Raw genomic sequence first — 25,953 nt, forward strand, 5'->3', positions numbered from 1 at the left:
CTAGTGGAATAAACTGAACCGCTGCTCTTTTGTTTGAATCGGAATTTTGTAAAACATAAGTATGTATGCTATAATTCTTACATAAAGTAATATATTTTATGAAACTGGTGCAAACTTCAGTGTTTAGTTCATCCATGTCATTCACTCATATTTTGTAGTAGCCTAGGCTACACGTCTTTTCTTTCTTTCTTTCTTTCTTTCTTTCTTTCTTATTGCGCTTCAAAAATGGTTATTTTTTAACTGGCTTTGCTTGCTAAGTTAAATTTTCAGATGTAAATGTGATTTAAAAGATGAGATAAAAATATAGCCTGAAGATGGAGCTGTTTTGTTGAATTACAACATGGAAAATTTCACAGCAATGTCACGAGCTGTGCTGCCTTCACATCCGTCGGAAATATCAGTTTAGATATATTTAGATAGCTTTTTTATATAAATATATATATTTCCTCTCTTACGTCTTCTCCTTACCTTCTCTGAAAGAAATTCAAACCCATTCTGGGTGCACTTGCGTTAAATGATAAGAGTATGCTGATTTGTGAACTAGTCTTTGTCCTTCTGTAAATAAGTGTTCCTAGTTTGACAGGTTTGGCTGAAAACCTGTCGCGCACTAGGACCCTCCAGCTCCGTGTCAGCTGACGCGACGGTCGGTTATATGCGACGCCAGACGGTGGCCCGGAGCTTTTTCAGCTTGTTGGGGAGGGGAAACGGGTCTGCTCGTTGTGTCAGGCCCATGTCTGAAAACCCAGACACACGGTCGCATTTCAGCAGAAGAAAGGCAACTACACAGGTCAAAAAAGCCAGAAGAGGTAAAAGCTTTTCTCTATCTGAAGTTCATTTACCTCGTAGGGAGAGAGCACATTAGTGAGACGTTTGGTGTCCTCTGTGTGTGTGAGCTTGTGTTATTTCTTTATCCGCAGCAGCAAGATGGAGTGTGAGTGGAAGCCAGACGAGCAAGGACTTCAACAAATTTTACAGCTGCTGAAAGAGTCTCAGTCGCCTGATACGTCCACACAGAGATCCGTCCAGCAAGTATCCTTTATCTTAAGCCACATGTGGATGATAACTTACCTGTTATAATCTGTTAGTGCTTAATAACAGCAGAGACTCAACAGGCTAACGGGAGCTAAGACTAGCCGGGGTGGTTACCGTTACAAGCAGAGCAGGTCGTGCTGCGCCGAATTAACATCGTCTGACATGAATAACATCACAAATGGCTGCATTTTGTTTGGTGAATAACAAGCGACGGTAGGTTATAATCGCCCCTCTTATACACCTTCACGTTGCATATTGCTCCGGCAGAACAACATAATAAAACATATTTTATCTGAAACTTAATCCTCAATCAAAGCTAAGCTTACCGGAAAACATGCCGATGTATCCAATTTAAATAGACAACTGATTTAAAAATTCTTTGCATCACATAATGATGTAATGGTGATTGTGTAAATGGTGACAGAAAGGTGCCCCCCCCCACCCCCCAATCAAAACATCTGTCCGTGCCTTCCACCTCCTGGATTTGATCAGCGCTACAGCATCTGGAATCCCTCATTTTGCATTACAGTGGTAGCCGATGGTTAGGTTAAACATGGAAGATGAAACTATTATTATTCAAGCGTTCCCCTGTGACACTTTGCTCCATGTCACTTTTCCAAGGGATTCCACAGATTGTCAAACAAACGCGTATTAAGGTGACCTCTCCCAGCTAGATTAAATGGCAAGCGTTAAACCCAGACATGCTGACATCTGTTAAGTGTGGCTGTGCATGTAAGTCCTTTATTAGCTTTCCCCTGTAGCCCATGCACTGTTATTGTCAGCTGCAATACTTTGCTACAGTTTTGTGCACATGCGACTTCATGCTTTTACATTAGAGAGTAATTATCATGTGCCACGCTGCTGGTCTTTATGTTTTTGTCTGGTTGCATGTGGATCCTAAATGGGTTTTCTTATGTAACCCTTCATATGGACCTCCTCATTAACTCAGACTAGCTGCTGTTATAGCCCTAAAGACGCCATCTGCCATTACAGTAATCACTCGTGCTAAATGACACATTTATGACCCCCCCCCACACCCACCCACCCACACACAAGCATACGGCCAGTCCACTTTCGCACACTGACATACACTCACATCATTGTGCCCTTACAGTACCATTCTTTATATTTTTTTGTCTGGGTGGGGTGGGGTCTGCTATCTGGCATTATTAATGTTATTATTATCATTATAGAATGCAGTGGTGATATCCTCTCAGCCTTGTAACATGCTCTTTATACATTTATAACCCTTAACCATTTCTCCCAGAGACTCGAGCAGTTGAACCAGTATCCGGACTTTAACAACTATTTGATATTTGTTTTGACAAAGTTAAAATCGGAAGGTAAGCCGTCCGCCCGTCTGCTTCGCTCTGTTGTTTTGTTGTGTCTGTGTTGCATTCCTAGATCATCCAAAAGGCACCGGGGGAGCACGGGTGAATGTCGAACCTGGCATTTTTATGTAACCGCTCATCGACGGGTCAGCCTGGCCGTGACTCGACGGCATCTCTGTTGCAGATGATGTGCCACTCGGAATATGGGTCACTCTAATTTTAAATCTAAATCCTGGCACCGCTCAACTTTTGGCTTGACTCTCTGCACAACAGATGACCCAAATGTTAAGTGGTGTTAAGACCTTTTAGGATGCGTGATGACCTTAGCTCAGATGCAACAAGCCACAAGTGTTTAAAAAATTAGCAGAATATTAAGTCCAGGTATTAGTTACCGATTTTATGCAAATTACAAAGTATAGATCCATTTTTTGTGTGCATAAATACAGTTCTGAATGTTTTCAAAGCAGCAGCATTTAAAAAATGTTCTTTAATAATTTTGTTCATGCTCTGCTGCTTGAAAAATGAAAGGAAAGCAACTGCAATAAGATTCCTAATGTCTGAGTCACCAGCCTTCAGCTTGATTACAGCGAGAATGGCTTTTCACATTTCTTTCCTTGGTCTTTTCTCTCCCAAGATGAACCGACTCGGTCCTTGAGCGGGCTGATACTTAAGAACAATGTAAAAGCTCACTATCAGAACTTCCCTAATGGCGTGTCTGATTTCATCAAGAGTGAGTGCCTCCAAAACATTGGAGACTCATCTCCTCTCATTCGAGCCACTGTGGGTGAGTCTCATCCTCTGGGTCTTCTGATTGTGATGTTGCTCTTAACGTGTATGCTGGTTTTATGTTGATGTTTTCTGCTGGTATGTATGTTGCATTGTCGATCCCTTTTGTAGCTGAGACTTCCTCGCTTAACTCGTGTGCTGTCACTTGAACCTACAGCTCGGTATTAGGTCATCAGTCACTTTGTCAGTAGTTGTAGTAGACTGAGACAAGCCAGTGAAGTTGATTACAATGAATATTTATGAAACGGCTTCTAATTGATTGAGATGGTTATGTTTTTAGCAGGAAAGAAATCTAATTTTGTATATTTCTTTAAATATCCAGTGGTCATCTAGGAAACAAATCCTTAGAAATATATATCTGTACTTCTGCAGCTCTCCCCTCTCCATCCTCAGCCCCTCCCATCAGATGAGCACGGGCGTATAGACGTGTTTCATAGTTGTCAAAAGCACGTCATTGCTGACTTTTGACTTCACAAGGGATTTGAAACCTGCTCTCCCAGGTTCTTGCATTAGTCGCCTGATCTGGCCTCAGCAGACCTGTAATTGGCCAGAGACTGTGAGGCCTGAAAACAGAGCTTAGAGGGGGTTCAGTTCTTTCTGACTCTTCAGTTACAATATGGTTAAAGGCTACTACGTGTTTTTATTTTAATCCATTGATAGAAAAAAATAAAGCCTATCCCGGCTTTAAATATATCTAAATAGCATTTCTTAACTCAGAGCACTTAAACTATATCAGCATGTTAAGGCCAGCTTTTAAGTGCTGGTTTGTTCTCCCAAGCAATGCCTATTATTATTATTATTATTATTATTATTATTATTATTATTATTATTATTATTATTATTATTATTATTATTGCAGAACATTGATATTTATATTTGCATAATTAAGCTAACTTAAGGCTATTTATTTGCTGCATTAAATTTGTGTTGCTTTTTTGTGATGTTGCTAACTGAATGCACATTTGTACTAAACTATTCTTCTCACATGGAATATAAACAAAAGTGTTATTTATTTATTTTGTTTAATGTTGAATGTCTGCATTTCATTGTCTAGTATGTGTGTTCTGGGATTAATTGCTAAAAACCTCTGCTAACAGGTATCCTCATCACTACAATTGCTTCCAAGGGAGAGCTGCAAAACTGGCCGGAGCTGTTACCCAAACTCTGCCTGCTGCTGGATTCTGAGGATTACAACACATGTGAAGTGAGGATAATTAAATCAGATATAGTAGCTTGTGAATTAATCTTTTAGACACAATGCAGCACTCATAGAGCCCCTCTGTTTGATGTTTGCTGTTGGCTTATCACAGGTACATTCATGTGGGTGCACGTGTTGTCCGATATGAAAACTTCTTACAGACCATAAGTCAGAAAAGCATGCTTGGAATAATTCAGAAATGGAGTATTTGTCTAGCAGAGCAGCTCCAGAAATGAGAAATGAGCTGGATGTACAAAAGCATGAAATCACTGGCTTTGATCATTGCGACAGCTGCTAAAAATCGAGTGAAAATGGAGCATATAAATGCAGCATAATTCTAAAAATCTTCTGCAGTAATCAGAAATATTAGATGATTCTGAATAAAAATGTCCTTTGAGAAAACTCAGTAACGGTGGGCACATAAAGACTGTGCTCCACAGGAAACTGTCAGAATGTAACATTTCATTTTCATTCAAAAAAATCACACAAAGTAAAATCGTCTCCAGCTAGCTAAAAGAACACTTAACGCTTAAAGAATATAGTTTTACTTTGCCTAATATGGACATTTCTGGTAACTCTGATTCCTTCTTCTTTATTTACTCTGCTTGCAACTCATCAGGAGTTGAACAAAATGTGTGCGTGTGCATTTAACCTCCGCTATGGCAAAAAGCTGTTAAACACACATTTGTGACTGGCTGTAACAGCACACGTGTGCTATACTTAAGCATGTTTCCCTGTCTGGGCACACGGTGTGTTGTGCATGTCTGTTTATTTGTTTATTAATTTATTTATTGTGGAAAGAGAAGAGCTGGGGTCAGCTGTAAAGCAGCATCTGGATAGCATCCTGCTGGCCAGATGAGCTAAAGACAGTCTCACAGCTGGAGCAGCCGCCACAGACTAGATTATTCGTTTATTTCTGTCCTTTTACCAGCAAACCACATGACCCCATTTTTGGACGTCTTTACCCAAAATTGCTTTCATTTGTGTATCACCAATAACATGTCGTTTTGTCATATTTTATTCTCTACAGTCCACCGTTATCCACTCTTCCTTTTTTTTTTTTTTTTTTTTTTTTTTAATATCTTTAATTCCCTTGAATGCTCTGCAGTATAAAGTGCTTAACATCTTCTAAGTGCTCCATTGCAGTGACCACTAAATACAATACAGGAGTTTTTTGTGGCTGCTGGATCATCTGATTTGTGTAAACATACTCTGGCTCACATAAAACTCCCCGGCCATTAGTATTCTGTCAGCTGCATTTGCCTGTGACATCAGCCACTACCCTGGATATGTATGTATGTATTGGAGTACATGCACTAATTAAACATGTTAAACTGTCATGGTAAATTCAGCTGTGTCACGGGGCAATTAAAATGCATCCTGGCAGGATTATTACTCTTTGACATGATTTGCAGTGAGCTGCATTATCAGAAATTTAAGGAATAGGTGTGACATAAAAAAAACTAAATCTCCTTGTAGCACCACTGCCAGCCTCTCTTGTAAAGCTTGCTCAGAAGCTGAGATTTAGGTCAGCTAGTTACTGCAGACCTTCTTGAAGTGTGTGTATATGTGTGTGTGTGTGTGTGTGTGTGTGTGTGTGTGTGTGTGTGAGAGAGGGAGAGAGGCTTAACACTGAAGCAACCAAATGTAGAAACTCCTTATAAGACCAGCTATGTTTTTGAAAAGCAGCTTGAGGGCTGGAAAGCTTCTTAATGTTGCTGAAGATGTTCAAGTTGGTGCTGAATGAAAAAAAGGCTTCTAACTTCACGGTTTAAAGGTGCATTTAATGCATTTCAAAAGTCTTTATATTTTTGGCTGTTCAGTGGAGCATCTAGAAATCGTGAGCAGCAGTAATGTTAGCAGCAGTCGCAGCACTGTGAGTTTCCATTATCAAGGGTTACACCAACTTCGATAAGTCAGATGAACGTGGGTATATTCTCACCATGTTGACTGCATTAGTTTTGCTCTAGCTACATATTGTGTTTTATCACACTCCTTCAAAATGGTGTGGTGAAGGGCTGAAAGAGTCTTCCCTTGCATAAGATTATGAATAACTAAGAAGCAACCAAATAACATCAGTGTTTGTATTGACCTTGAATTTCACATTTGGTACCTCTAACACTGTTACATCACATGACTTTTGTTCTGTCACGTATGGTGGATGCCCATATTTAATGCAGCTTTTATTTAACTGAAAATAAAAACCTCTTCTGTTTGCAAGGGGCAGCCAGTCAGAATAGATGTGGTTCAAACGGTGCGCGACTTTAAACGGAGGGGAGCTAAAGGGGCTCGTTTCAGAGGATAAACTTTGGAGCTACGTGACGTCTCAGTATAAGATAGACAGGGATTATTGGGAATTGTGAATCATTCAGAGTTAGTCTAGTAGAGTCCAAATATTGAGCTGAAAATGAACAGAATAGACACACTTTAAAGGGACAGTGTTTCCAGTTACAGCTAGCACGTCATATCCTTCATGAGAAGAGCCCTTGGTGAAGTTTTAGCCTCGATTAAGCGTATCATACATAGAAGTTCACGCACCCGTTGCCACTGATATCCTTAAATAATCTCCCCTGTTCGTACCACCGTGGCTTTGCCATCTACTTTGGGAATATATTTAGTGACTGCCAGTGTACTGTTTCTGATCTGCAATCCATGCTTTGAGAAATGTGTAAATGCATTTTGGCCTCGGGCCATTTGATCAATACATGTTGTGCATTTACAGTATCTGTGCAAGATGATCCTCGTCCCTCTGCCGGTGAATCATCCTCCCCCTGATTGCTCAACAGTCCCACACTGAGACATAATGTCTGCTGTCGTGTGTAAAGACAGGGTTCTGTACACAGTGAAACTGCAGTGTGCAGTTGTTAGCTTTCAATAATCTATTCTCAAGCGGTGATGTCATCGCCGTTTCAAGATTAGCATATGCAAAACGTAAAGCAGAAAATCAGACCAGATGTCTGTTTTTAGTAGCATCGGGAGTTGCAGCCCTACCAGTGAGTTCTGTCTTGTTTGTGGTTTAAGACGAGCGGTTGCTGGAAGAGCTCCTTGTGTCGCCACACTGTACCCTTCGCTGCATGCTCTATAAAAAGAAACAAGCAGGTGTGTCGGATGCCAAGTGTAATGCTGGTGGATGGCTTAATATAGGTTATGCCTGAGAGGAGTTTTAATGTTTTGATTAATGGCAGTTGACAAGTGGCCGCAACAGTGTTGATGCCACTCCCAAGGGGAAAACGATCACCTATGATAATGCTCTGCTACCTCGGTGCTCATTAGTACCATTATTCACATTTCAAGGGCAGGAATCTGAAGGAGCCGTTTATTCCACTAAATGTGTATTTTTCAGTGCTCTGGCTCACAGCCATCTGCATAACTTACATTCTCACAGCGAACGACCTTCAATAGCAGGACTTGAAAGGATGATTACGCTTCAGTTACTTGTGTATCACCATAACGCTCGTAGGCCACTCCCATCCCTTTGCCCTTCTCTCTTGACACACACAGATGCCTGTATTCTGTTTTTATGTCACTGGGTGCAGGAGTGCAGTTCTGCAAAATATGAAATATTTGTTTGGGTTCCTTTGGAAGATTTAAAGCTGCCACTTAAATGTTTATTCCCACACATGCCTGTAACCAGCAATTACTTGATCATTTAATCTGATCATTATTCTTGATTAGTTCTGGTGTCTTAATATTAACTGCCATGTGTTTTGTCCAATTAACAGTTCAAGCTCCAGCAATATTGAGTGAATATGGATAGAAAACAGAAAAGAAAAGGAATAAATCTTTCTTCTAAATAACTGATTAGAAACTCATAATTTCCATTGTCAGTCTTTTGGGGGTCTGTTCTTTTATTATTTCTAAGCCTAAACAGCAGACCTGAAAGTAGGTCTTTAAATGTACGGGCCATGCACTTAGTCTCTTCTTTTGTCTGTTTCAAGGTGCCATTACCAGTAATTTTTTTTCCCCCATCATTTCTAAATTCCAAAAGGAAATTTCCACTGCTGCTTCTGCTTATCTGCTGGCATCGAGCTTCAGTGTGATGAGGGAAATGAATACTTTATTCTCTGTAAATATCCTTTGTCCCCTCTTATTTGTGACCTTGATTTAACCTTACCCTCCTCATCTTGTGTCACCCCTGCGGTTCTGCGCATTTTTTTTTTTCCCTCGCTTTTGGAGATGGCTCTGTATCCGTCCTCTAAAAGGAATGCCGACATGGGAGTGGTTTCCATGGAAACACATTTCAGACAGCGTCTGTGTCAGTGCTGTGCCGTTTCTTGTATCTGCCTCTCAGACTGCATTTTTGTGAGAGACACTGAAGTCTGCAGCATATCGTGAGCATGCATACTAACCATCTGTCAAACAGCTTATATTAAGTGTGTGTGTGTGTGTGTGTGTGTGTCTGCTTGCCAACTGTTTGAAGGTTATTAGAGCAGAAGTGGATGAATCCTATTGAACATCATGGATGAGAAGGCGGAATATATTTTTAGTGCAAATACTGGGACTGTGATCCTCCATGTCTTTATATGTTGCAGACCTTGTACACTCAATATGAAATTACAGAAACAGGGTCTTTTTCTGTTGCTGAATTGGGTTTTGGGGTATAATTCTGCATGATTGTATCATACCACAAAGACAATTTTTATATATCTCTCACTCACACACTCTCACACACACACACCTACACCTATTTTGCTTGCGTAAAAGAAATTCCAGTCAACAACAACAGAAAAGAGGATATTTTTATTTGGACCTAACAAACATTTTTGAAATGTGCCAAAAAAATTTCTGTTAGGGGGAAATAAAACTTGTGTAGACACAGGATAGCGTGGCATATGAGCTTCACTCCAAAAGATTCACTCAGAAATGCATATTTGAAAAGATAAACCTCATTGACTTTGATTTAAATTATGTTAAATAAATTTGATTTTTAAAATGCAAATTGTTTCGAGACCAAACCACCCATCCATTTTTTTCTGCTTATCCGGGGATGGGTTGCGGGGGCAGCAGTCTAAGCAGAGAAACCCAAGCCTCCCTCTCCCCAGCCACCACCTCCAGCTTCTCTGGGGCCTACACTCAGTAGGACATGCCCGGAACACCTCACCCAAGAGGCGGCCAGGTGGGATCCTAGTCAGATGTCCGAACCACCTCAGCTGGCTCTTTGCGGTGTGGAGGAGTAGCAGCTGTACTCTGAGCCCATCCCAAATGACTGCACCCTCAAGGGAGAGGCCAGCCACCCCTTCAGAGGAAGCTCATTTCCACTGCTTGCACCCATGATCTCGCTCTTTCGGTCACTACCCAAAGCTCGTAACCATAGGTGAGGGTAGGGACGTAGATCGACTGGTAAATTGACAGCTTCACTTCACGCTCAGTTCTCTCATCACCATGACGGACTGGTATAGTACCCACATCGCTGCGGCTGCAGGACGATGGCTTCAGATTTAAAGGTGCTAATTCTCATACCTGCCGCTTTACACTTGGCTGCAAACCACTCCAGTGTGAGGTGGAGACCACCACCTGGTGAAGCTGACCAGACCACATCATCTGCAAAAAAGCAGAGATGAGATTCTGAGGCCACCAAGGTGGAAGCCTTCCAGTACTTGGCTATGCCTAGAAATTCTGTCCATAAAATGTATGAACAGAATCATGACAAAGGGCAGCCCTGGCAGACTCCAACACCCACAGGAAACAAGTCAAACAGGCCAGACACCACATACTCTCATAGACAGTGTGCCAGGTCTGTCCAACCCCCCACCCACCCCAAGTCATCTGATCCAACTCTGGTGATCAGTTGACAGCTCAGCTTCTCTCTTCACCCGGGTGTCCAGAACATACAGCCACAGATAGAATAGAATAGAATAGAATGCCTTTATTGTCATTATACAGGATGTACAATGAGATTGGAGGGATCTGATACGATTACAAAATTGATCATTGACCTGCGACCTAGGCTGTCCTGGTGCCATGTGCACTAATGGACATCCTTATGTTTGAGCATGGTGTTCACTATGGACAAACTGGGGTTTGTACAGAAATCCAATAATAGAGCAGCACTCGGGTTCAGACCAGGCAGGCTGTTCCTCCCAATCACACCCCTCGAGGTCTCGCTATCGTTGCTCACAAGAGCGTTGAAATCTCCTGGTAGGACAACAGTCACCGGATGGAGCACCCTCGATCTCCCTGCCCGGCTACTACAAGAAGGCTGGGTACTTTGAACTGTTATTTGGCCCATAAGGCAGCGAGCTGAGGGTATACAAGGATACCCACCCCAGTTTGCCGCCTTTCACCGAGGTAACACCAGACTTGAGTCCTGCCCTTCTCCAGGAGACTGCTTCCCTAGCTCAGGCCATGTGTTGAGGTGAGCCCAACTATATCTAGCTCAACCTCCCACACTAGCTCGGGCTCCTTCCCTATCAGATAGGTGACGTTCAATGTCCCAATAGCCACCCTTGATAGCTGGGGACACAGATTACACCCAACCTCTACGATGACTCCTGCAGGTGGTAGGTCTATAGCAGGATCTGTTGTTCGGGCTGTGCCTGGCCAGGTTCCACAGGCTAAGGTCTGGCCAGCAGGTGCTCTCCCTCGAGCTCCATTCTCAGGCCTGGCTCCAGGGTGTGGCTGCGGTAACCCTGTAAAGTAAAGTGTTCACTTGAAGTCTTTTCCATAAGGGTTGTTGGAATTGCTCTTTGTCTGGCCCCTCACCCAGGACCAGTTTGTCTTGGGAGACCCTACCAGGGGGCAGAAGCCCCCAGGCAACATAGCTTCTGGGATCAACGGGACACACAAACCCCTCACCACTATAAGGTGGCAATTCACAGAGCAGGAGATGAAAACATTTTAACATTTTAAATTTTGACTGCAGTAGCTGTAGTGGTTTCCAAGCTGTCACTGTGTTGAGAACTGCCACATAGATCCCATCCATCATATTTAGCTCAAAAGCTTGTAAAACCTTTGGTTCTTTTCAGTGCTTTTGATTGCAAAACTATTTTTGCTTCATTTCATAATTGAAAACAAATGAGTAGATACAGTGTTGCCATCTGACTTGCCTCAAGGTTGGATGAGGATCAAGCAAAAGAGACAAATTCCAAACACCATTATTATTATTGTCTGCTGCAGTATCTCAGCAATCAATAATAATTGGGCTTAATTTCCTGATTAAAATGGCAGAAATATTCAATCTTCCATCATTTCTTTGTAGAAAAATTCTTATTGCTTACATTGCTGTTTTTTCTTTTGTCATGTTTCTTTGTCCTCAGGGAGCTTTTGGAGCTCTGCAGAAAATCTGTGAGGACTCTGCTGAAATCCTGGACAGTGATATGCTAGACCGTCCTCTGAACATCATGATCCCCAAGTTCTTGCAGTTTTTCAAACACAGCAGTCCTAAGATTAGGTATCATAATTCTTATTTTACATTTTTGCTGACTCAAGTTAAATTTTAATCGCGTCACCATTTGAACCTATCACTTTTGTGTGGAGGTTTTATTATTTTAAGTGACTTAAGCTTTTACATTCTTTTAGAATATGAATGGCATTACATTTAAATTGTGAATCCTTTGGACCACTTTAGTCAAAAGAAGATGGTTATATCCCTCTGCAGTAATTTTATATTTGGTGATATGGTTCTACTGGCACCTCCTTGACTTTCCACGTTACACACAAGGAATTTCTGAGGGAGAGCAGCAGCAAGAACCATGGTACCGAACATAAATGCCCTCAATCAAGTCAGACATCATGAAAAGGTGGAACTGGAAAGGGGTGGGTTGCAAAGCAGCCTGCTAATGCAAAGGATGCAACAACTGTAGGTGTGCTAAAGCAGTTTAAATAGAGCCCCCTATGCGAGATTTGCCAATTGGATTCATAGAAGGGCATTGGCTGAGCTATCACTGATCTGACCTGGCAGAAAAATCAGCTGATATCAGCTGCAATACCAGGATTGTGTGACATTTGTGGTCTGTCTCAACTATTCTCAGTTTGTTGGATGTGATGAAATGTTCAGTGTTAATCTGAATACACGGCCATTATGGACGTTTTTAGTCCGTCCTTACCGTTTCTTAGAGACAGCACAGTACATGTTGCATTGCAGCACGCCTGTTGAGAGAAGAAGGGTTCCTCATATTTGGAGGTTAGAGTGGAGATGAGGCAAGATTAATACAGAGGCTACATTCACAGCATGAAGCATGTGAGGAAAATGTGTCTGTGTGACTCTAATGTGGTGGCTACTGTGTTGCAGGTCTCATGCCATCGCCTGCGTCAATCAGTTCATCATCAGCAGGACTCAGGCTCTTATGCTTCACATCGATCCTTTCATTGAGGCAAGTGTGACTCTATTCACTCAAATGCATCTTTATTGTATGTTTCTTTTTTTTCTATGTACATTTATAGACAAAATAAAAGTAATCGTTGGCCCCAAAAACGCAAGACAGAGGTCACTGGTGCAGTCCCCATGGGTCACTATCTTTCACTTCGGGAAATACCAGCTACTCCTCTGACACCTTGTGGTTTACCTCTCCATTTTGTGTCTTTATACAATCAGTGTCTCTGCCAAGCCTCATGCAAATTCTTGCAGTCAAATTATTTAGTTTTGTTAATAAAATGGTATTTAGTAACACCCTAGTGGAAAGGTTTAAAACTTAATTTGCTTTTATGCTACTGATTTGCTACAGTATTTAACATTGTTCTGGGCTTTTAATTAACAATTTTACATATATTTTACAAAAAAACTGAATAGTTAAATGTACTTTTGTCAGTTCCTATTTAAAAGTAGAATAAATTAACTAAAGTGATGATGTGATGAACAGCTGAGTTTATGGCCAAAACATTTATGTACTGTGCTGGAGATGGCTCTACTGAAGTCGAGCAAGGCCTGGGCTGTACTTTTGTGTAATACCAATTTGTACCACAAGATGGTGCATTGTCCATTATTTACAATGACAGCCTGGCAACCCTCTTGAGGAAATTTTAGAGAAAATTCCAAAATGTAAAAAGAATGCATCACATATTGAAAACATCTCAACACACCTACTGCAAAAGAAAAAAAAAACTATATTACACAAAACCTTAAATCTCTTGAATCATTTAGCAAGCTGCAGAACTGTGTACATTCACAAACATCTAAAATGTTGATGCAGTATCTACTGCATTGACCTTTCCCCCTCTAAATCATATTTATCATTGAAAACCTATTCATTTCCACATTATTGCCAACAATAATAGTAATTTTAAGCTGTCACCCTGCCCTCTGTAGAATCTTTTCGCACTGGCGACAGACGATGAGCCAGAAGTGAGAAAGAATGTTTGCAGAGCTCTTGTTATGCTGCTTGAGGTCCGCCTGGATCGTCTCCTGCCACACATGCATAACATCATAGAGGTGAGTGTATTTACAGGCTGAGAAACTGAGCAGAAATATGAAGCGTAACAAAATATTGCTGTGACGCTTTATAAAGGTGGAGAATGAATATATGTATTAAAAGGAGAAGCCCCAAAACCAATAATCAGGGTATCAGTGCAGATTTGATTTTTAGTAATTTCCAGGTCAGGAAAGAGAAAACGCAATTGGGAGAATATTTCATTCCAGATCGTTCCAGGTTCTCCCTGTTCTGCAGTGTTTTTAATAGCATTTGGAGAAAACAGGCAGTGCAGGCAAAACATTTACCGCTGTGTGAGAGCACAGTCCAAGTTTTGCCTGCACCTGAATGCACACGCCTACACAGTTTCCCCTACAGTCTGCAAAACAGCTCAGACCCAAGTACCTTATTTTTGCACCGACCAAATTAGCTTGAAAGAAAACGTCAGTATCTTTGAATTGCATAAACTTAGCATCAAAAATAAACAAATGTCAAGCTTGAGTGAACATTTTTAGATTATGTAGTAACATAAATTGACTGGCATTTATTTGGCACGTCCTAGTCTTATTAACCATTTAGTATGATTTACAGTGCAAGCCATGCTTACGTGTTCACACACATTCATACAGCATCTTTTATACATAAGCTAAAAGCATTTCAGTACTTTGCCCAAGGCCACTTTGACATGCATACTTGAGGAGCCAGAACTGAACCACTTACCTTAGTGAGTCAGTTAGTGGGCAAGCCAAAACCACTACAGTGTATTCATATAAAAAGTAAAGGAAAAAAAAAACCCACTGTGCTATTTGACCACTCTAAAACAATGTATTTACATGATAAGCATCTGGGTAGTTATAGATGTCAAATGTTGGGCTGGTTTTTTAAAAAAAGAAAAAAAAAAAAAAAAAAGAAGAAAAGAGAGGCTCAGGAGTGTGGACAGATATGACATTTTGAATTGGAAAATGTGCATGAGCCCTGAATAAATATGCCATAAACTTCTATTAATAACACGTCAGTGAGCTGCTCTGTTGCACTGGAGGTCATGTTATGTCATTCTGATGAACACGAGCTGATGTAGGGCTGGCTTTTTATCTTTCAAATTTGCAAACACAACGCTGCTGAATAAATACTTGCCTGCCCACTAAATCTATGAAATGATGATAGTTTCTGACAAATGCACAATTCAATTCATGAACAGTTTGTAAAGATTTATTGTTTCCATTTCTAGCTTATTCAATAGAAGCAGATGGGTTTGAGATGTCACAAACAGGTTTATACAGTAGAAATGCACTGGTAGTTTTGGTTGTATTTGATAATGACTGAAATAACTTCACTTTGGACAGGCAGTTGAACCTGTACCAGGTTGTAGATCTGGTTGTATTTCTTTTTCCGGAATGAAATATTCAGTTTTGTGTGTGAAATGTTTAAATGTGTCTCCTGTCTTTATTTCAGTACATGCTGCAGAGGACTCAGGACCATGATGAGAATGTTGCCTTGGAGGCCTGCGAGTTCTGGCTGACACTGGCGGAGCAGCCGGTGTGTAAGGAAGTGCTTTGTGGCCACCTCTCCCAGTAAGAATACACACACACACACACACACACACACACAGAGCCAAATGTAATGTGCAGACTTGTGCTCGTTGTGAAAGTAGCTGATTCATAGCAACCTTGGCAGTAAGTCAGTGCAGACCTTGTACCAGGATGGTATTCTTCTTCCTCACCTCACGGTGGCTGATTAAGAGCTCGACGAGCTGTTGACCTCAGGTTTAACATCTGTCACCAAACTGTCACATTAAACTGCCCACAGCAGGGATCACATGTGAGTAATTGCCTCTGAGTTCTGACCTATCCTTGGCCTTTGTTCTTATCATTTTTCCTGTGGCTTCTGCTCCAGGCTCACTCCGGTGCTTGTCAACGGGATGAAGTACTCTGAGATTGACATTATTCTGCTCAAGGTCAGTTTGTACTGCCTAATATGTTTACTTGAAGGTACAGTGATACATTGCTTCATGAGTCAGGATGCAGTTCAGTTAAGTTGTTTGTGATGTGCAAACATATTTGAGTGGTTCCAGCTGACTGAATTTGCATGATAATGCCCACACCATGTACAGCCCCCAAACTGCAGTGTCAGTGAAACTTTCATATCATGCATTCACCATCAGGGGGACATTGAAGAGGATGAGGCTATTCCAGACAACGAGCAAGACATCAGACCACGCTTCCACCGCTCCCGCACGGTCGCCCAACAGCACGAGGGTGATGGGATTGAGGATGAGGAAGATGAGGATGATGAACTAGATGATGATGATACTATCTCTGATTGGAACCTGCGTGAGTTCAGTGCATATGTAAATTGAGCTGTCTAGAGTGCTCCCTGATAGTGTTTCCCAAATGATTCAAAGTGGTTCCATTCAAAGGCTCCCTGCGTGAAATCCCTAAAATGATTATTAATGACTTGTGGCCATTAAGCAAACACTAGCATTTGCATGCACTTCATGTGTTCATTTAGCCAGAAGAAAAGATGCAAAATACAACTTTGCTCCGAGTTCTCCAAATAGTCAAGGCAGTCCAGACAACATGTGGAAGGTCTCATTTTTAGGTTTTATCTAACGTTCTCATTGGTTCACAAAAAATCTATAACACAGTACAACACAAAATGCTACGTAGTGTACTTTCAGCTGTACCAAGAAGTAAATGATGTATTAATTGTTTGTCTTCTGCTTGTTTGTATTGTGCTTGTTACGTCTGTATGTTTGTCTGCACACTTCTTTGTTTCTATGTCTGTACTTTTCTCCAAATGTTAGGCAAGTGTTCAGCAGCAGCACTTGATGTGTTGGCCAACGTTTTCAGGGAAGATCTGTTGATGCACATTCTGCCCCTCCTCAAAGAGCTGCTTTTCCATCCAGAGTGGGTAGTTAAAGAGTCTGGCATCCTAGTGCTGGGTGCTATTGCCGAAGGTAAGAAGGGGGGGAATGAGAGAAGAAATGAAGAGAAGCTGAAGGGAGTGAGGTCTTTGAATATGATGTCAGAAGAAACACCACTTTGAAATACTTTTGTTATCCTTTTTTCTCCAGGCTGCATGCAGGGAATGATCCCATACCTGCCTGAGCTCATCCCTCATCTCATCCAGTGTTTGTCTGACAAGAAAGCCCTGGTGCGGTCCATCACCTGCTGGACACTGAGCCGCTATGCGCACTGGGTTGTCAGCCAGCCCCCGGATATTTACCTGAAGCCTTTAATGACAGAGCTGCTCAAACGCATTCTGGATAGCAACAAGCGCGTGCAGGAGGCTGCTTGCAGGTGAGCAAGATGATAAAAGCATGTCATTTTACAGCACATTATCACTGAGTTTTGATCGGTGTTTCTCACACAGATTCCAGAGAAGTTACTTTCCAACATTGCTTTATGTTTTCCTCCCTTTCCTCGTTTTTAATCTTTCCCTGCCAGTGCCTTTGCCACTTTGGAGGAGGAGGCTTGTACAGAGCTGGTGCCCTACCTGGCATTCATCCTGGACACGCTGGTGTTCGCTTTCAGCAAGTACCAGCACAAAAATCTGCTAATTCTTTATGATGCTATAGGAACGCTTGCAGATTCAGTGGGCCACCATCTCAATAAACCGGTATGCAGAACAGTATTTGCCCAATATCACTTCACATTTCTATGTAAGTCTAACATTGGTACTTTTATAAAAAGTAAAATGAGGGTGATGTAGACAGCATGCCCAAAAGTAAAAAAAGAAGCCCTTTATTTCAAAGTACAATAGAATACGTTAGCAACTGTTCATGATACATCAGTGCATTCAGTCTGTGGTATTTATCAGGAATACATCCAGATGCTGATGCCTCCCTTGATCCAGAAATGGAACCAGCTAAAAGATGAAGACAAAGATCTCTTCCCTTTGTTAGAAGTGAGTTTCTCACCTGCACTTACAGGTTGCAAAAATCTGCATTATACGCATGATTTTGTTTCTAACCCCTGCTTGCTTTTGTCAGTGTCTGTCATCTGTAGCCACAGCACTGCAAAGTGGATTCCTGCCCTACTGTGAGCCTGTGTACCAACGCTGTGTCAACCTGGTCCAAAAGACCCTCGCTCAGGCCATGGTGAGTGTTTAGGACCCACGACATAAAAACTTACTTTGCATTTTTCGATTGTCCGTTAGTGCAAAATGAACACATTTGAAGCCACTGGATACTCTGCATAGGAATGTTTACAATTTGCTACACTGCCCCCAAGTGGTGAACAAGGAAATTAGTGCAAGTTTAACCACTGCCACAGTGAGTTGGATCTGCTGATGGAAGCCTCATGACAAGAGAATTTATGTTGTGATTCTGTTTCTCATTTGCGTATTTAGTACTTATTACCATTAAATTAATTCACTTTGTACTATCTAGCTTCATCAGTCCCAACCAGAACAGTACGAGTCCCCTGACAAAGACTTCATGATCGTTGCTTTGGATCTTCTTAGTGGACTGGCTGAAGGGTTGGGAGGCACCATTGAGCAGCTGGTGGCTCGTAGCAATATCCTCACCCTCATGTACCAGTGCATGCAGGTGAGGACCTGTCATAGTATATAACATGACAAAAATAATTAACCTGACTTGCATTGCTCACTTTTTTTCCCCACCGCTCTCTTTTTTTTGTTGTCTCCATCTGTTCAGGACAAAATGCCAGAAGTTCGTCAGAGTTCATTTGCTCTGCTGGGGGATCTGACCAAGGCTTGTTTCCAACATGTCAAACCATGCATTGGTATGTTCTGTGCACCTGACCCTGAAGCACCGTTTAACAATAAATTCCAAGTCAATTGCTAAGATGTTCATTTTCCCCCTTTCAGCTGATTTCATGCCCATATTGGGTACTAATTTAAACCCCGAGTTAATATCAGTGTGCAACAATGCAACGTGGGCAATTGGAGAGATATCTATACAAATGGGTGAGTTCCTTGTTTTCAAGACTATTTACAGTGTGCACCATAAATAAAACATTGAAAATCCTAACTTAAGTTCTTATACCCTTAGGGCCTGAAATGCAGCCTTACATTGCGATGGTGCTGCACCAACTGGTGGAGATCATTAACAGGCCCAATACCCCAAAGACACTACTGGAGAACACAGGTACCACTCGGTGGTAGTGCTGAGCCCGTCAGCCAGCCAGGTTGCCACACACACACACAAACACAGGTCCACTTAGCCAGGATTGACCATACTTATTAGGGTGCCTGTCCTGCCCTTTAATTTCAGTCCTTCCCAAGGTATGAGCCTTACTAGTTTTGCTTGTTTCACCAAAGTGTGCTGAGTATTTCAGGTACAGATATGCAGCCTGGCGCAGTGGCCTGTAAGTTGAGATAAGAGAAAAATGAAGCCCTGGCCAAGCCCTGGTGTGAAATTCTTAACTCTTTTGAACTGAGCGAACCATGTAAGAGCCCTGCCTTGGAATGAACTAATGTGGACTGACTTTGCTCTATGAGGTGAAGTAGAATGTTGTAATAGAACAAAGTGCAAATCTCATGCAGAGTTATGGAAGGATAGATGACTGCATAGCCTCACATAGTTACTTAAGGCATATTTAATGATCAGCTAAACGACTAATCCCAAATGACACCTAAACTGACTAACTGTCCGGCACCTAGCTGAGAAGATTATTTTTAGGTTGCACACTCTACTCTTGTTTTAACCAAATGAATTGGCGATTCTAACTGGATGAGTCTAGTAAACATCACATCAAAAATATGCATGCAAGGGTGAAGTGTGACCTGCCAAAATAAAAGTAAAACTGGGGACTCTATAGATGTGTTCCTGTTTGTTTGCTGTCAGTTTATTTGTTGCTTTTATTTACTGTTCTTTAAATGTGGATGCATATCTGCCAATAGATGTTAAATGTTGTTAAGAATGGCCAATGTTTGATGCAGGATACATGATAATCAATAACCACGTCTTACTAATCAGGCGTCATAGACTTCATAAATTTTTGAAGTGTCTGATCAATAACCTTTTTAACAGTTTGTTGCATGTTTTCAATATTTAAATTGAAAACACAGCAGTGACTCGACCCTTAATGAACACAGCCATGTGTAAATCTTGTTCACACAGAGATTTCCACGAGAGCCACTGGAACTATTTTTAAACTAGGTCATGAAATACAACGTTTGAAGGTGGCTGTAAATTCTCGGCGCGCGCACAGCGGCCTCTAATCAGCTGATCCTGCACTGAACTCTACTCTAATGAGCATACCATCTGCTTTCTGCATGTGTCATTGGACTGTTCATAAATGCCTGTTTGTTAATGAGAATGTTGCATAGTTTTGTGTCTTCTTAAACTTAGGTCCTCCCTCCTCTCTGCCTCATAAGAACCTGCTGTGCTGGATACTAGTCTCCCTCCATGTAGTTGGCTTGGAGTAATCTGTCATTTCTTTTCCAAAAGAAAAACAAAAACATTTCTGTTTCTTATGAAAATTAACATTTGTGAGTTTAAGGGAGAAATCTCTAAGGGAAAAAAAAAAAAAAAAATTCCCAGTGACCTGCTCTTGTTTTATGCCAGTCACTCACACATGCTACAGCTTTTGTTAGCTTGTGTCTTGGGGCGTATATACTTTTAATCAAATTGATGAATTTCAGTAGCTTTTTGATCCGTATAATTCCTGAAAGCAGATGCCATTGTTTGCCTTTTCTATGAATGTCCTGTCAAAGTTGTCAATGTGTTCTCCCTTAAACGTGTTGTATGTCTTTTTTTAGAGTGTCATATTTTTACATTCCTCCCTTTGACTGAAGGGGCAGTAATAATCAACGCTAGTGAAATCTTCTGTTTATTATCATACACAGATTCTGTTAATTTCTGTCTCTGAGTTGTTTGTTTTTTCTTTATTTTTTTCTCCTCCCCCTCCTCATTGCTCATGTCTTGGTTGGCGTTTGGTGGTGTGTAACCGTGATTGCGTTACCTTAGCAATAACAATTGGTCGTCTTGGTTACGTTTGTCCTCAAGAGGTGGCACCCATGCTACAGCAGTTTATAAGACCCTGGTGTGTATTATTCAATCTTTTATTTAATTCATCTTCTCTCTCTCTCTACTTTCTTCTGATCTTCCCGTCTGTCGCCTGTTCCTCCCTCCTCTCCCCTGTTGCTCTCCTCCTCTTCCTCTCCTCACTTTCCTTCTCAAAAGCGGTCTTTTCAGTTGTTTTTTTCCTATCAGTTTGTAATCATTGCCAACCGTGTGACTAACCCTGTCCTCTTTTAGGTCCTACTTGTGATTTTGTTTTTGCCTCAGTAGCACCTTCATGTGTTTTTTATACATTAATTTGTTTAATTTCTAGTTTTTTTGTCATTGTAAACTGTCGCTAACAACCTAAAAGATGCATGGGATCAGATTTTTTGTCACATGCCTGCTGGTTCAACAACAGAGAAAGGATGCAGTCCTTTAATGAGAAAGAGCATTCCTAAATTCCTTTCTCATTTAGTAGTCACCCAGCTGCATGTGCCTGTCCCAAAACGACCCCAAACCTTCTCTAGTCAATCTTCAAAACCAAAAAAAAATAAAAGTAATGTTCTGTTCAAGGTGCTATAGATGAGGTTTTGCTGAACACACTGCTCAAAGACATCAGTGAAGATATTAGAGATCAGAGTTGCTGTGTTAAATATTAAAATGCTTGATTTGTTTTACTTGATTCTCTTTTGTGTGCATGCTTCATGTGTTGTTGTAATCTCAGGACACAATTTCCTATTCAAGTATACGTGCAAAGGTGTGATCAAAACGTTCTGTAATCTGGCTTAAAAAAAACAACCAAAATTATACCAAACTTGACCTCATCAACATTGCTTCCTTGTGCACCTCTGGAGAGTTTCCAGAGCTGCTGATACTTTTAAATCATTCAGTTTAAGTCGTGTTTCTTTCACTTGCGCATCCGCAGTGCCTGCGGGATCTCCTCCGCTGTGTGACTCTTCAACACGAACTTCATTTTGGTGAAATTTGAAGAAAGCAGGGAGGGTCATTTTACATTTTAAGATATTGATGCCATTATCAGTTCTAGTTCTTCCTGATCAGTTGTGTGGGTGGAAAACTGGCAGACTTTCACAGGTTTTCAGCAACAGTGCAGCGGTTTGCAACAGAGTTTGTGCAAGATGCAGAAAAAAAGGCTTTTTTTTCCCTGCTCAGGTGTGCAAAAGCTGTCCTGAGTTTGACATCATTGTACATTCATGTACAAATATCAGGAAAACGTGCCGGCATTGACTAAAAATAGTACACCCTTGGAGGTGTGGTTTTTTTATTCCTACCCCTACAGTGAATGAAGATATTTTTGTTTGGGAATAAATTGCTGCAGGCGTGCACAGTGATGAATCTTCTCTTTCACATAGATCAGGACATTACTGTGTAACTCTGTGCAGACAGGCTGACTCTGGGGGACAAATTGACAGTGCACAGCCCTGCAAATGCAGATGCTATTGAATAGGAATTCCAGGGCAGTGGCACTGGGAACAGTTCAGAGGCATACAAGGAGACAACATTGAAGTTGAACCTTGTGCAGATTTAAATTTGCTGTGGTTCTTAATTTTTTAATTAAAAAAAAAATTTTTTTTTTAATGGGTTATTAGTTGCAGGACTTTTTGATCACACTTTAAATTTAGAGTTTAGTGTTTTTAGAGCATAGGAAGAAAAGATTGATAATAAAAATACTTTTGTATCAAAGGAGGTAACTGGCTTTATTTAAAGAAAAGTTGGGATTATAAACATGCATGCCAATTTAGTAATATATATTGTGTGTAGTTATTTGTAGCTGCAGTTCTAGATTTATGTAGGCTTCTATTATTGCTCAAGTATTCTTTTGATAAGTGTGATGTTAAATCTGGCCGTCACTATTGTCAGGTGCACCTGTCTGCGAAATATAAGGGACAACGAGGAGAAGGACTCTGCCTTCAGAGGAATTTGCACTATGATCAGTGTAAATCCAGGAGGTGTAGTGCAGGTGAGATCCAGCAGAAAGATGACAGTGTGGTCACTGTGATGTTAACGGCTCTGGAAGTTGAATCATCGCCTCACTTATTTTCTCTGGAACAGGATTTTATATTCTTCTGTGACGCAGTGGCTTCCTGGGTCAATCCAAAGGATGACCTCAGAGACATGTTCTACAAGGTAAAAGCTGGAAAACACTCACTGACATTTGTTGAGGTTAAGCCACAATAAAAAATGACTGAATAAATTCTGTGAAAGCTTTTGCCTAGTTTAAAAAGGCTCTTCACTCATGCCCACTCATCCCTTTATTACTTATTGCTGCTCCCTAGTGACCAAATTCAGGAATGGCAGCTTTTGCAGTTGACGCATTGATATAAATCCTCTCATGCATATTTTGGCACTACGCAGCATAAACTTTCCGTGATGTTTAATTTCAGATCCTTCATGGGTTTAAGAACCAGGTGGGAGATGACAACTGGAGACGCTTCGCAGATCAGTTCCCAATGCCACTGAAGGAACGGCTGGCAACCTTTTATGGGGTGTAACTGTTTCCGCTGCACTGTGCCTCATCACTGGGGTCAGTTCCCCTCTCTGAAATTTAGTTACTTCTCATTATTTAACCCAAGAAATGCTGCATTCTAATGAAGCCTCTCCTTTTGCACAGGTCATTCACTATGGGAGACAATATAGGGAACCATCCCAGGGAGCATGTTACCCTTTACTGGGGGGAAGGGTCTGCCTGCTGAGGGAAGGGGAAGGGGTGCTGACCCCTCCTTGAACCTGGTGGACGGGGTGGGAGGGAGATGGTAGCTGCAGTTCTCAGTGCCCCTATGCACAGGCAAGGGGCAAAAGGGACCGGCAGGATAACCTTATCACTGGAGGGAAATTCATGTAATCATATCTCAATCAGAAACTGTCACCTTTCTTTTTTTCTCTCTCTCGCTTTCTCGCACTTTCCATTTATTCTCCGAACATCTTATTTTCCAGACTACTGACAAGAAATGAATGCGAAAATGGAGGAATCTTTACAAAACCCTGTAATTTCTGTTAGACGAGGAGAAACGTTGGTCTTCTGATCAGATATGTGTTCATAAGAGGAAATGAGAAGTATGAGGTAACGCTGGAGGTTCACTGAGATACATTTCCTTTAAGTACAGAGATGGCTTAAAGCTAAGAAAATGCTGTGAAAGCATTTAAGCCGAATTTTGCAATGCTGCACATCAACAAGAATAAGTTATCACTGGTGTAGATTTCAGATTATTTCAAAGTTCCTACAGAAGAGGCTGTTGTGTGTCACTGGGGTTCACAGTGTCCTTTTTTTTTTTTCTTAAATAAATGAACAGCTTTCCTGGAAATAGGTAGCATGTGTATATCATTGTGGAAAAGCTGTAGTGATATGTGTTGACAGCTGTCATTGCCCTTTGATAAGGATTTTTTTTTTTTCCTTGTAATTTGTATTTACAGTACTCATGTTTTCTTCTACCGGAGAATTACGGCAATCAGCTGTAATGTAGCATGACGGGGTTTACGCACACTGATTTTTAGGAAAACGTGTAAAATCTTGGCTGTGACGTGATGTCCAGGTGAATCTGTTTGGTCTTGTGGTGTGAATGTGACATGGACATTCATCTGCAGGCATATCAAAGCTTTAGATACTTACTTTATCCTTTATATTGTCTGAGCCCCGGGAAGGGCAAATGAAGGAGAAGCGTGCAGGATAACGAGATCCTGTTTGCTGATCGTTGTCTCGTTGTGTTTTGGGCGTAAATATTGCAATGACACAAATCCTGTCTCAGTGATTTTTATTTTATTCTTCTTCCTTTTGTGACTTTGGCTGTCAGAACCATATAAACCATCAAATCAATGTTAACTATGTTTATTTTTCAATGTAGTGATGTTTTTTTTTTTTTTTTTTTTTTTTTTTTTTTTTTTATTTTAATTGGTTGTTGGAATTTTTGTGCTAAAAGCATGATCTTGAGGATGACTTTATAATGTTTTGGGTGGTTGTCACTGTGGGGTACTTTCATCTCTTGCATGTTGGTGGCCCCTCACACCCCAGCTTAATGTGGGAAGGGGACAGGAGCTTCAATTAAGGTTTGTTTTTGTTTTTTTGTTTTTTTTAATTGCATAGCAACCATTCATGTTCAGCATCACTGTGACTTTTAATGACTTCACCGTAAACTTGCTGGAGCGTTCTCCCTCAGTGTTTCCCCTGTAGCTGGATGTATAGTTTTTAAATACTGTGAAATTACACGTTCTCTTGTTTTGCTTTGTTTTTTTTTGTGTTTTTTTTAAGTCTATGTTTAAGTTGCAGATGCCTGAATGTATTCCATGATGGATTTTTTTTTATTATTATTATTTTTGTTTAGTTTTTTTTGTTTTGTTGTTTTATGCCCATCCAGTCATTCTTCCTCTGCTGGCCAGAGTAATAACTGCAGTATTTAAATACTTTGCGATGCACCTACAATTTACTTAGCAAGTGCTTAAAATGAATGATGTAGCCAAACACTTAAGAATATGACCTGACAGATTGTTGAGCGTTGCTGCTAAAATATATAGACGTTATTGCATTAAGCATCTTGATCCATTTGGGTTATGAGTGCAGAAGTAGTTTGATGTGTTAGGTAAACCGCCACATATAACTGATCTTAGATTAAACCTTTTTAAGGAAATACACAGTGAATGCAGGATATAATGCATCATGGAATACAGAGGCAAATACTTGTATGTGTCACATCATTTTGTGTTTAGAAGTGATTTTTTTGTCTTGTCACATTCCAGCTGTTTGGTATGCAGAAAACAAATGGAGTAATCACAGCTTGACAGGGTGGATGTGCACACAGATTGTAGTTTTACAAAACACACAAAACAATGCCCGTTATTTCTGTGCTGTAATTCTGATGTAAGCGCTGCTATACAATGTAGTTGTTTCACTATTTGAAAATGTTTTTTTGTGTTAACCTCAGGTGTTTTTGTCTAGTGTTTTTTTTTTTGTTTGTTTGTTTTGTTTTTTAAATCATTTTCCCCAATGTCTGCGCCTTTCTGCATCTCCTCAAACAAGTATAGATTGGTAAAAAAGCCCTTCATCTTCAAAATGGGTGTTAATTCACATTAGTGTTAATGCGTGCAACACTGCTAGCTGAGGAATGGGGATTACAGTTGCAAAGCAGGAAGTAGGAATGACTCAGAAATGGTAGCCTGCACATACTTATTGTCAAAAGTGATTGTTATCAGGCTTCGGTAAATGGTGTAATCTCTGCACAAATGCCTTGAATGCAAATACTTTTGAGGATTTTTGTTGGTGTTTTGCAATAGAAATACAGTACT

The 25,953-nt window shown here is 40.8% G+C and overlaps 1 protein-coding gene across 2 annotated transcripts; it reads left to right on the forward strand.

Annotated features, from left to right (window-relative positions):
* The first annotated feature begins 686 nt into the window (after positions 1 to 686).
* Positions 687 to 24,532, forward strand: tnpo1 (transportin 1). 2 transcript variants are annotated; one of them, XM_030742264.1, is made up of 25 exons: positions 687 to 806; positions 918 to 1,029; positions 2,300 to 2,375; positions 2,998 to 3,147; positions 4,247 to 4,353; positions 11,604 to 11,737; positions 12,578 to 12,659; positions 13,592 to 13,714; positions 15,144 to 15,262; positions 15,585 to 15,645; positions 15,853 to 16,021; positions 16,495 to 16,647; positions 16,765 to 16,990; positions 17,138 to 17,309; positions 17,511 to 17,597; positions 17,683 to 17,790; positions 18,082 to 18,240; positions 18,349 to 18,436; positions 18,522 to 18,620; positions 18,706 to 18,801; positions 20,626 to 20,701; positions 22,540 to 22,639; positions 22,732 to 22,806; positions 23,064 to 23,203; positions 23,291 to 24,532. In XM_030742264.1, exons 2-24 carry the CDS (start codon positions 925 to 927, stop codon positions 23,169 to 23,171), a joined length of 2,673 nt encoding a protein of 890 aa, XP_030598124.1. In that variant the 5' UTR covers positions 687 to 806; positions 918 to 924; the 3' UTR covers positions 23,172 to 23,203; positions 23,291 to 24,532. The 2 variants fall into 2 exon arrangements, with proteins under 2 accessions (XP_030598124.1, XP_030598125.1); XM_030742265.1 differs by having other exon boundaries at positions 694 to 806; positions 894 to 1,029.
* The last annotated feature ends 1,421 nt before the right edge of the window (positions 24,533 to 25,953 follow it).

The sequence above is a fragment of the Archocentrus centrarchus genome, chromosome 12, assembly GCF_007364275.1.
Source record: "Archocentrus centrarchus isolate MPI-CPG fArcCen1 chromosome 12, fArcCen1, whole genome shotgun sequence".
NCBI classification, from domain to species: domain Eukaryota; kingdom Metazoa; phylum Chordata; class Actinopteri; order Cichliformes; family Cichlidae; genus Archocentrus; species Archocentrus centrarchus.